The following is a 12,457-nucleotide window of genomic DNA, read 5'->3' as shown; positions in this document are numbered from 1 at the left end:
TTGTGGGATCACTTAGTGTTTAATCCTTGCCTGGGTACATTGTGTAATTACCACCAGGAGACGATATTCCCTGTGGCAGATCACTTGGTAACAAACGTCGTATGTGGATTTGGACGGATGCGACAGATCATTTGTGATCATTTGTGATCATTTGTGATGATTGACGTGGAACCTGCGGAGTGCTTCGTGATTAGCATCGCTCTCGCTACAACGTGGATTACAAATATATTTCTACCTTACTGTGGATTACAGATCTCTCTCCATCATTTATTTCGAGGATTACTGAATTTACCTTAGTAATAAGCCATTTTATGACTTTCAACAATTATTCTTAAGCTTGATAGCTACACATATATACACATAACACTGTTAACTTTTATTTGTTCTATTAAGTTACAATATATTTGAGTAGATACTATTAAATATAGTGGTTTTAACATTGAAAGCGGACTCTGCAATCGCTTGCTGCTGGTTTATTTCTAAAATATTACAGTACTTAACACTGCCTCTTTAGAGATAGAGCGTGCGGAGCGGGTGTAGCAGGAGGGAACAGGCAGAGAGAGCGATTTAAAAAAGGCTGTGGACAAAGATAAGGTAACGCAGTTTGTCGTAACAGACCGAGTGCGTCGTCCAACTAAATTCCTGCGTTTCGGAAAGGGCTTGGCAGCTGTAACTAGAAATCTCCCAACAGTCTCCGAAACTCCAGCTCACCAAAAAAGCACTCAATGTTTTGGAATTCTCTTCAGGATGTTCTGGTCCCTGTTCTGTGTTGCCGTCTGGGTCGCCTGTGTGGGTAAGGTCAGATTGTGGTCATCGGTAGTGATGCGAGAACGGGGGGACTAGGTTGCACAACGGTAAGGGTATGACTGTGGTTTGTGAAAGGAATTAGTGGTCTCTCCCTCCCTTCGCCTCTCATTCCACCCACTGCTCCCCATCTCTTCCTCAGCCACCCGCATTCCCCCCCCCCACCCCCCGAGCTCCAACAATCTCAGTCTCATTTTCTCTCCACCATTTGCAAGGTTTAGTTTCAGTGATCAGCTATACTTGTGGAGCAGTGAGTGCGTGAGGTGTTCACTGCAGGCAGAAGACTTTTCTGCTCATCGTGGCATTCTCTGCCAGACCACCACTAAAAGCAGACACAAAGCATCCTCTTCCCTTCCTCATTTTTGCTGAGAAGCCTTGGATTTTCTGACTCACCCCTCTCTCTTGTTCAGGGAGCTCTGTGTCTCTCTCCATAACCTCAGTCTCTATCCTCCTCTTTCCCTTTCACTCTCTCGTCCTCCATGAGTAATCTAATGATGACAGTAATGATTTACAGGTAACTGTAGGGTTGGAGAGAAGTGTTGCAGATGGGGCAAACATTCTGAGAATAATCGTGCTGTGGGCGTCACTGCCTTTCCTTACTGATTGTGGTCTGCTAGTCAGGAGGTTAAAGATCCAGTTGCAAAGGGAGGCAAGTGTCTTAACTGGATGTGGAGTCAAATGAGGGGATAGGGTGAAGAAGCCCTGTAGATGGTGCAAGCATTGTTTTTGTGGACTGCAGTGAGGGGGAGAACTCCACACAGCAGGGAGAAGGAGATGGTTTGTCCTGCTGGCCAGGGAGGCTGTGGGACTTGGAGGAAACTTGTAGGCGGTAGTGCTTTTCCCACGTGCTTTTTCGATCTTCTGGTAGCGTTTCTCCCATGCCTTTTGTACCCTCATCCTGACTGCTATTCTACGGCCTGTACGTGTCCCTTCAGGGTCTTGTAACCTTTGAAATTCTTCAACTCCATCCACAAATGTTCTTCATCTTCAGATCCTTTTATCACTCTGTTTTATGGGTTCATTTCTTTTTTTTACCAACTCCTCCCTCTGCCCAGCCACCTGCCTTTTTGATGGGATCTATATCGTTGGATGTTTAGCTCTCAGCTCTGACTCTCTTTCAGCCACATCTCCACAGTGCCCACAAGCTCGTACCCACCAGTTCTGATCATGGCAATACTTGGAGAGTCTATTTCTGGATGGTCATACCGTGAGGCAATGCATTTACAACTTATAAGTAGTAGGGGATGATCACTTTGACGGATGTACTGTGCTGTAGGTCTCCAGTAATCAGCAGGAATTAGAGAAGTTACAAATAGCTGTATGAATAATAGGGTTGTTACTGATCCCTGATGAAGACTGGGACTTCCACAGTACCAGGGTATGGAATGGGATGGAATTAGTTGAGTGTGTCCGGTAAGGCCTTCTGAAGAAGTATGTAGCTGATCCTCAAGATTCAAAGTAAATTTATTATCTCAGTACGTATATGTAACCATATACAACCCTGAGATTTGTTTTCTTGCGGGCATACTCAGTAAATCCAAGGAACATAACTGAATCTATGAAAAGATGACACCCAACAGGATGTGGAAACGATCAATGTGCAAAAGACAACAAACTGTGTAAAAATAGAAATAACAATAATAAGTAACGAAGCAATAAATGTTCAGAACTTGAGATGAAAGGTCCAGGGCTGAAGAAACTGGAGTCTGATAGGAGAGGAAAGTGGAGTATGGGAGAAAGGGAAGGAGGAAGCATGCAGGATTGTCAGAGAAATTTACTGGCGCCGATTAGACTTAAACAAAGACACTTACCCCGGTATTCGGTTTAATTTCTTCAGTACGTGATGAAGGAGAGCCCACTAAGAGACTTCGCTAAAGCAAACACAAAGGTGGTCTTTTATGACAAAGTATGTGCAGTTCAGCAGTTTTCAAGGGTTAGGAGTTCCTGTTTAGACCTGATCGACATGGTTCAGGATGCTTCCATATATTACACAGAATTAGACACAGGATCCCCACATAAACAGTCAATTTCCCATCAAATAGAGGAAACCAAGTCATCAGTCCAATAGCTCTTGGAGGCTGAAGGAACCTCCCCATTAATTATAAGAAGCTAAGTTATTAGTCATGTAGTCTTGTCTAAGGGTGCCTCCTTACAGACACCATCCGTGCATATCAGTTCTGCATTGCCAGCAGAACTTTCTGCATCCGAGCTTATCAGTTCTTCATTGCTAACAGAACCTTCCATATCCGTCCATATCAGTTCTGTATTACTAACAGAACTTTCTGCATCCGAGCTTATCAGTTCTTCATTTCTAACTGAACGTATTGCTAATTAGTCTAACTAGGCAGGCAGATCCCATTTGCTTCTTACCCTGCCCTGCTATCCTCACGTTTTTGTTGATCCTTAATTTTGAGTTAATTTTCTTCCAGAGTTCCCTCCTTTTTGATCGTCAGATCATCTTTATTCTTCCTCACCTTCTGGATAGGGGGCTTCATAACGGGGGTGGGGGTGGGGGCAGAGGCCGCATGTCTAAACAAGCGTCTTTATATTCAGGATCAAAGGGTTACAACTTCACATTTAGACACATCCCTGCCAGGGCTGGGATACCAGGGCACACGGAAATTTAAAGATTCCTACCGCCACTACTATCAATACTAGTATTAACCCCATAATGCCCCACGATATTCACCACCATCCTAAGAGATTCCCAAAAGACCACCACCCTCCGGGAGGATAATAGTTCTGAAATTCTTCTCCTAACTTGCATATTTCTTGCCCACTCTTCTGAATATGGCCCGCCATATGGGTTATGTTCTCGGTCTCACTGTCTATCTATTCCATGGCTGAGGCCATTCGTGTCAATTCTTGAGCCGCTCTGCCTGCCCCGTACGTAGGAAACAATCATCCAGAACCTCTCAGCCCGGTGATAGCTCTCTTGATCCGAAGGTTGCGATGCAAGTTTAAGGGTTTTAGATGCCCCATAAAGGGAGCCACATTGGCCAAATAACAGACCGTGCCCAGTTTCGGGGCAGCCGGGGAAAGACCCGGTAGCCGCAGGGAAATTAAGTACCGTTATCGGGAATCATATAGAAAATGAGTGCCGTATTTTGAAACAATGAGTGGCATTTCCACTTCGATTTCGATGGGCCGCATCTCCCTCAGGTGTCCTGATTGCGGTCTTGCTGCTAAAGAAGAAGAGGCTACCTCCAAGTGGGTGGCTGAAGTCCAGGGTTTGTAGACAGTGCCTGATACCAACTGAGATCGGTTTCCCCGACCCCAGGAGGTGGTTACGCTTTACACACAATTCTCCCACAGGGGTACCGCTCAATACTCGGAATGGGGGAATGTGGGACACCTTATACCTAGGCTGATAACATCCCTTAAAGTTCTCCGAACTATATCCCTCGTGTGTCCATTCTTCTTTGTGTTTTGTCATATCTACGCTATAACCCTCTCCTTCCCAGTTATCCCACTCCTTCTCGGAATTGGTCCCGTTCTGTCGGAGGACCCATTCGACAGCTTTGTCCTCCTCGAGGGGAACATTCCCTTTGCTGTGCTGAGGAATGCGAGAACATGTCCAGCGAACAGAAGCATTCAAACGCACCGCAAATTCATAACTAAGAGATTAAAAGGTATTATGTAGTGGGGCCTTATTTACGTATTAGGAAGTCTGTGCTTGAAAGAGTCCAAGCAATAATATAACAACTATTATTCTTTTTTGGGACGCCACGCTGTCCTTCTCCGTGCCCGAGCTTGCACCGTGTCCCGTGAACCCAGCTGGGCTCTCCTCCTGCCTTTACTGCATCCTTGTCACCAGGAACACGTGCGAGGCCCCCGTCCACCCAAAGAACGAGAGTCTTTCTGAAGCGTTTTCACATACAAATAGTCTTCTGGTTTAAAGGGATGAATATTTCTTCCCGGGTTGAGGTAATACAGCTGCCACTCAGCCCTGAATCAATCTTATGGTTTCACCTGAAAATAACAAATTCAATAGTTTTCTCATCGGTCCAGACCAGAGGAGTGTGGGTACTTGTTAAGGGAGGTCGGGATCCGGCCGGCATTGGTCTTCGCCTTAATTCTTTGAATGAGGTTAATTTCATTGTCTGATTTACTTGATCTCGCATTAGGGAAGATGATACTCCTAAATGAAACCTAACGCTTGGCCCAATTCTTTGATTAGTTTACCTGTGAAATAGATCCCTCGGTTACTATTAAATTGGCATGGTAACTCACATCTGGGAACAAACTCCTTCGTCAATATCTTAACCTCCGTTCGAGTATCATCCTTTGTGGTGAGAAAGGCCTCCACCCACTCGGAGAACATATCCATTATTACTAACAGGTATTTATTCCCCCACTGGCAGGCATGTGCACTATCTGCAGATAGGCAAATTGTGCCTCCACGTGTAGCAAGTGATCAAATTTAGCAGGTGAATTTCCTCTATTCTTTGGTTGGCAGATTTCACTGCGTCGCCCAAACTGTCCCGCATTTATTGTCAGCCCTGGTGCAAACCGCTATTGTTGTACCTGATGTATAATTCCTCCCCCCCCCCCCCCCTTTCTACATGACCTTTCCCTTGCACTGACCAACAAGACCATGCAGGAGATTTATGAGGCACACCGGGTGATTGTCCGCATGTCTCCATACCCCTTCAGAGTCCCTGAAGCATTGCTTGTCCCTCCATCCCGACCTCCTTCTTTGGGGCCCATCTTAGGCAGCAATGTTGAACTGCATTGCATTTGCATGATAACCCACATCGCTTTTTCATCAGAGGCGGCCGTTTTAGCCGTGTATCGGCGTCCTCGTTACCCTGTGCTCTAGGGTCTGGAGTATTAGTGTGAGTTTCACACTTAATGACAGCGAGTTGTTTTCGTAACTGCATTGCTTCCAATAAATTCTCAATGAAGTGCGGGTGTTGTATAGGCTCCCCCGATGATGTCATAACCCTCTGAGTTGTCTGAGTGACTCAAAGTCATGTACGACCACAAAAATATATCTCAGGTCCACATGAATATTTACCGTGTATCCCTCCGCCGGAATACGGAGCAAAGAGTTCAGCGCCTGAGCGGACGTTCCCTGGGGAAGGGTCCCTGCCTCTAACGCCTCAAAACGAGTCACTCTTTCATAACCTGCCAGTACCGTGTGATCATTCCAAGAGGAGCCACCCGCAGAGAGTATCAAGACCAGGTTGTCGAGGAACACTGTAGATATAACCATACAACAATTACAGCACGGAAACAGGCCATCTCGGCCCTTCTAGTCCATGCCGAATGCTTACTCTCACCTAGTCCCACATACCTTCTCTCAGCCCATAACCTTCCATTCCTTTCCTGTCCATATAGCTATTCAATTTTTTTTTAAATGACAAAATCCAACCTGCCTCTACCAGTTCTACTGGAAGCTCATTCCGCACAGCTACCATTCTCTGAGTAAAGAAGTTCCCCATCGTGTTACCCCCTAAACTTTTGCCCCCTAACTCTCAACTCATGTCCTCTTGTTTGAATCTCCCCTACTCTCAATGGAAAAGCCTATCCACGTCCACTCGATCTATTCCCCTCATAATTGTAAATACCTCTATCAAGTGCCCCCTCAACCTTCTACGCTCCAAAGAATAAACGCCTAACTTGGTCAACCTTTCTCTGTTGGGTGGGGGTGACATGACAGTTTCGACCACTTTTACACAGTCGTGAGATTCGGAGGATTCTACCACAGGGGCCAGTGTTGCCGGGTTGAGGGCCGGTGCTCTTTTTGAAGGTTAAATTTGATTTGCTGAGCAGCATGCCTCCATACCCCGTTCGCCGGGCTGTGGTAAAGAGCTGTGCAGCTGCCGAGTTGAGAGACAGCATCACCTCCTGAGTCAGCACAGCACAAGCGTGGTCTAGTACTAATGGTGCGGTCTTTTCAACCATCACTGTTGTAGCTGACACTGCCCTCAGACCCCTGGCATTCCTCTGACCACTGGGGGAAGTAGTGTGGAATTGTCCGCTTCAGGTTTTTCTTAGTCCCCCATGTTCCTCTGTCAGCAGCACACTGGCAAAGCCCTCCTCTTCGTTCCCCGACAGTTGGAATAGTTTACTACAGTCTGGCAGTCCCAGGGCAGGAGTCTATATCAGGGCACCCTTCAATGCTTCATAAGCTCGCTCCATCTCCTCTGTCCACGATATAGTGTCGGGTCTGCTTGAGTTATGGCGATTCGCAGGGCAGCGTCATAGAGCCGATGCTCAGGGACCCAATGTCAGCAATAGTTCGTTATGTCCGAAAAGGCCACCATCTGCTTCTTGCTAGCCGGCCTGGGAGCCCGTACTGGAGCTGTTCTGCGCTCCCGCCCGCGCCGGTGTGTCTCGGTGTAGCACACACCCCAGGTATGTCACTGTGGATTGGCAGAGCTGCAACTTTGATCGGGATGCTCTGTGGCCTCGAGCTGCTCAGTGATTTAATGAAGTCAGAGTCGTTTCTACGATTATTCAGTGTTTGTGACCCAACCGCAAATCATCTGCATTTTGTCACATCATGCTACTTCGGGCGGTAATAAATGTGCCGGATGATGACGGACAGCAGCTGTCTATACTGCAGGGTTGTCTGTGTAGCCCTGTCTGAGGTAACCTTGTCCATGGGGACTGTCTTCGTGCAGGGGTGTCCAGAAGAAGGCTGAACACAAATCGGCTACAGTGTACCAGCAGCTATAGACGGGAGAGAGGTCAACATCACACTGGTGTCTGGCACTACAAGTGAAATGGGCTGTGTATCTGATTTATAGCTCTCAAGTCCTGTACAAACCGCCACTCATCCGGTTTCCTGGCTTGGGAATGGGTAATATCAGCGTATTGCAGAGACTTCCTGTTAGTCTGAGAACCCCTTTATGCAATGAGATTTCAATCAGTCGCTTACTCCCATTCAAGGCTTCTGGAGATAAACTGTATTGCCTGATGAGCATAATTGGGCATTTCGCCTGACGGTGTCCTGATGAGGCTCTACGGACTTAACGATCCCCACATTATTCTTCTGTTGTGCCCACAACACTGGATCCACTTGACGAATATGGTCAGGTTCACTCCACTGAGGTGCAGAAGGGGTCTTCATCTGTGAAACTCACATGCACCATGTATCACTCCAGTATCGGGTCCGTAATAAGCTACCCGGTTTTGTTGCAGTGGTTTTTGGTTCTCCAACACCCGCTTCAGCACAGGCCCCAGGTCTTTTGGTTTTAATTGATTTGACTTTATTTCTTTCATCCTTCGCATACATGAGGAGTAAAAATCTTTATGTTACGTCTACGTCTAAATGTGCAATGTGCAATCATAGTAATTTATAATAAATAGAACAGTCAATATTACATAGAAATACACTAAAATCAGTGTGAGTTCAACAGTCTGATGACCTGGTGGAAGAAGCTGTCCTGGATCCTGTTGGTCCTGGCTCTTACACTGTGGTACTGTCTCCTGAATGGTAGCAGCTGCAATAGATTGTGGTTGGGGTGACTCAAGTCCCCAATGATCCTTCAGGCCCTTTTCTCACACCTGTCTTTGTAAATATCCTGAGTCATGGGAAGTTCACAACTACAGACATGTTGGGCTGTCCGCACCACTCTCTGCAGAGCCCTGCGATTGAGGGAGGTACAGTTCCCATACCAGGCAGTGATGCAGCCAGTCAGGATGCTCTCAGTTGCACTCCTGTAGGAGGTTCTTCAGATTTGGGGGCCAACACCAAACTTTCTCAACCTCTGATGTGAAAAAGGTGCTGTTATGCCTTTTTCACCACACAGCTGGTGTGTACAGACCACATGAGGTCCTCTGTGATGTGGATGCTGAGGAACTTAAAGCTGTTTACCCTCTCAACCCCAGATCTATTGATGTCTATAGGGGTTAGCCTGTCTCCATTCCTCCTGTAGTCCACAACCAGTCCTTTGTTTTTGTGACATTGAGCAAGGGGTTACTTTCTTGACACCACTGTGTCAGAGAGGTGACTTCTTCCCTGTTGGCCAACTCATTATTGTTTGAAATTATGCCAATCAACGTAGTGGCATCGGCAAATTTAATTAGCAGATTGGAGCTGTGAATGGTGACACAGTCATGGATATACAGAGAGTAGAGGACGGGACTCAGTACGCAGCCCTGAGGGGCTGCTGTATTGAGAGTCGGAGGGATGGAATGAGGGAGCCCAACCTTACCACATGCCAGCAATCTGATAGGAAGTCCAGGATCCAGCGACACAAAGCAGGGTCAAGGCCAAGGTCTCTGAGCTTCTTGTCAAGCCTGGATGGAAATATGGTGTTGAATGTTGAACTGTTGTCCAAGAACAGCATTCTCACATAAGTGTCCTTCTTTTCCAGATGTGTAAATACGGTATGTAGAGCAGTGGCTATTGTGTCATCTGTCGATCGATTGTGTCGGTAGGCGAATTGGATGAACGTTTAACTGCCTACGACAGTCGGGTTGTAGCCAAGGGTCCCAATGGGGGTACCTCTGCCTTCTGAGAGGTCTGGTTCTCTTCTTTCTTAGGTTTAACCTTTGGTGGCTGATGCTGTCTTGTCATCTCTTCCCATTTATTAAAACACCACATCCCAGTCTGGGATCCCAAATGTCCCAGTTCAGATCCCCATTTCCAGCTTTTGTTTAGACAGATAGACATACTTTATTAATCCCGAGGGAAATTGGGTTTCGCTACAGCCGCACCAACCAAGAATAGTGAAGAAATATAGCAATATAAAACCATAAATAATTAAATAATAAGTTAATCATACCAAGTGGAAATAAGTCCAGGACCAGCCTTTTGGCACAGAGTATCTGATACTCGGAGGGAGGAGTTGTAAAGTTTGATGGCCACAGGTAGGAATGACTTCCTATGACACTCAGTGTTTCATCTCAGTGGAATGAGTCTCTGGCTGAATGTACTCTTGTGCCTAACCAGTACATTATGGAGTGGATGGGATTCATTGTCCAAGATGGCATGCAACTTGGAAAGCATCCTCTTTTCAGACACCACCGTCAGAGAGTCCAGTTCCACACCCACAACATCACTGTCCTTACAAATAAGTTTGTTGATTCTGTTGGTGTCTGCTACCCTCAGCTTGCTGCCCCAGCACACAACAGCAAACATGATAGCACTGGCCACCACAGCCTTGTTGAACATCCTCAGCATCGTCCGGCAGATGTTAAAGGATCTCAGTCTCCTCAGGAAATAAAGATGGCTCTGAACCTTCTTGTAGACAGCCCCAGTATTTTTTGACCATTCCAGTTTATTGTCCATTCATATCCCCAGGTATTTGTAATCCTCCACCATGTCCACACTGACCCTTTGGATGGAAATAGGGGTCACTGGTGCCTTAGCCCTCCTCAGGTCCACCACCAGCTCCTTAGACTTTTTCACATTAAGCTGCAGATGATTCTGCTCGCACCATGTGACAAAGTTTCTCACCGTCGCCCTGTACTCAGCCTCATCTCCCTTGATGATGCATCCAACTATGGCAAATAGTGTTTCCAGGATGGAATTGTCTTTAGATCAATAGACCCACCATACAGTCAATCACTATAACTTTAGCCACAAAAATCACGAGAAGCTGTTACAGAGTCAGAATCAGGTTTATTATCACAAGCATGAGTCGTGAAATTTGTTAACTTTGCAGCAGCAGTTCAATGTACTACATAATATAGAAAAATTAATTAATGTATATGTATATTCAATATATTAAAATTGTGCAAAAAATAGAAATAGTAAAGAAAAACAGTAATAGAGGCAATGTGTAGTGTGACTACTAACAAGGAGAGGCTGAGGATAGGACAAAATTACAGTCAATAGGATGAGTTGCAAAACCTTGGAAGCTCCAGAGACTGGGCCTCTGTACCTCCATCTGAAACTGGATGCTCGGCTTTCTAACCAGAAGACACAATCTGTGCAGATTGGAAATAACATCTGTATTTTGCTGACAATCAACACTGGCACATCTCCGGGATGTGTGTTTACTCTGCACCCATGAGGATATGGCCAGGCACAGCTCAGCTGCTATCAGTAGATTTGCTGATGGTACAACTGTTGTTCACAGAAACTCCAGTGGTGATGAGAGGGCGTACAGGAGTAGCTAGCTGAGTGGTGTTGCAGTAACTAATTTGCACTCAATGTTAGTAAGACCAAAGAACTGATAGTGGACTTTAGGAAAGGTAAAACGAGGGAACAAACACTCCTCGGGGAGAGATCAGAAGTGAAGGCAGTGAGTCATTTCAAGTTCCTGGGTGTCAATATCTCTGAAGACCTAGCCTGGACTCAAAATATTGAAGTAGTTATCGTGAAGGCAAAGTAGCAGCTATATTTCATTTGGATTTTGAGGAGATTTGTTTTGACACCGAAAAGTGTTGAACATTTCTACAGATGTCCTGTGAGAAGCTTTCTATACATATTATACATTCTTACATATATTTAATGCAATTCATTTTTTTCTCCCTATTATCTTGTATCGCATTGTTCTGCTGCTGCAAAGTTAAATAATTTCACAACATATGCCAGTGATATTCAACCCAATTCTGATTCCGATCAAGTAGTACATAAACTGCAGCCAGTGAGGGAGCAGATAAAATCAGACGTTTAATTTGCAGGCTAAGTTGCTGGTAAGGAAGACAAATGCAATGTTTGCAATCATTTTGTGGGAACCAGAATATAAAATCAAGAATGTAATGCTGAGGCTTTATGGTCAGACCACATTTGCTGGCCTGTGAGCAGTTTTGGTCCCGTGGTCTAATAAAAGATGCGTTGGCATTTGAGAGGGTCCAGAGGGGGTTCATGAGAATTATCTCAGCAATGGAAAGGTTCTTCCAGGGTTGAACCTCTCATCACTATGGAGCAATTGATTGTGCAGTTAATTTCATCTCTTGCATTTCATCTACATTTGGTCTTAGACCCAACATGGTGGAGTTAGCGGTCAAGAGTGCTGATCTTTCTTGTATCTGTTGGTTCGATCTAGACAATAGGGCGATGTCCTCTGTAAATTCTCAGTCATAAAGTTGCTGCCTCATAGTCCACTGGATTCCATTTCATTTTTCACTTGTTTTCACTTGAGGGGTGATTTGATAGAGGTGTATAAAATTATGATGGGTATAGATAGAGTGAATGCAAGCAGGCTTTTTCCACTGAGGCTAGGGGAGGAAGAAAAAGAGGTCATGGGTTAAGGGTGAAGGGGGAAAAGTTTAAAGGGAACATTAGGGGGTGCTTCTTCATGCAGAGAGTGGTTGGAGTGTGGAATGAGCTGCCAGATGAAGTGGTGAATGCGGGCTCACTTTTGACATTTAAGAAAAACTTGGACAGGTATATGGATGAGAGGTACAGGTCAGTGGGACTAGGCAGAAAAATGGTTCGGCACAGCCAAGAAGGGCCAAAAGGCCTGTTTCCATGCAATAATGTTTTATGGTTCTATGGTTGTCTGTTTCATTATCCTGTCTGTTGCCAATAGGAAGAGGAAAGGAGCCAAACATCCCAACTGCACACCAGTATTGACATTGAAGCTTTCTTCCAGTTTTCCCACCTGTATGACTTTGCATGACATGTTGTTGTTGGAGTTCCTAAAGATATTGAAAAATTTCTGTGGTATTCCATAATGTTTCGTAAGTTTCCATATGGTGATTCTGTCTGCTATCAAAGGCTTTATTGTAGTGATGAATTTGATGT

General features: G+C 45.4%; 1 protein-coding gene and 1 long non-coding RNA gene across 2 annotated transcripts in view; one reads left to right on the top strand and one right to left on the bottom strand.

Annotated features, from left to right (window-relative positions):
- Nucleotides 1–355: 355 nt before the first annotated feature.
- LOC140717403 (uncharacterized) lies at nt 356–2,822 on the bottom strand. Its single transcript, XR_012096538.1, has 2 exons — nt 2,616–2,822; nt 356–785 (listed from the first exon to the last, which is right to left on the bottom strand). It is a non-coding gene; the product is annotated as an uncharacterized lncRNA (long non-coding RNA).
- The window catches only part of LOC140717402 (T-lymphocyte surface antigen Ly-9-like), a 43,034-nt gene continuing 31,191 nt past the window's right edge, over nt 615–12,457 (top strand). The window contains exon 1 of the mRNA XM_073030949.1: nt 615–793. Within this exon, the coding sequence (XP_072887050.1) occupies nt 748–793 (46 nt within the window). The 5' untranslated portion in view covers nt 615–747. The remainder of the gene's footprint in view (nt 794–12,457) is intronic.

Source organism: Hemitrygon akajei, chromosome 27, assembly GCF_048418815.1.
Source record: "Hemitrygon akajei chromosome 27, sHemAka1.3, whole genome shotgun sequence".
NCBI lineage: Eukaryota > Metazoa > Chordata > Chondrichthyes > Myliobatiformes > Dasyatidae > Hemitrygon > Hemitrygon akajei.
This window is presented reverse-complemented; position numbering and strand designations above follow the sequence as displayed.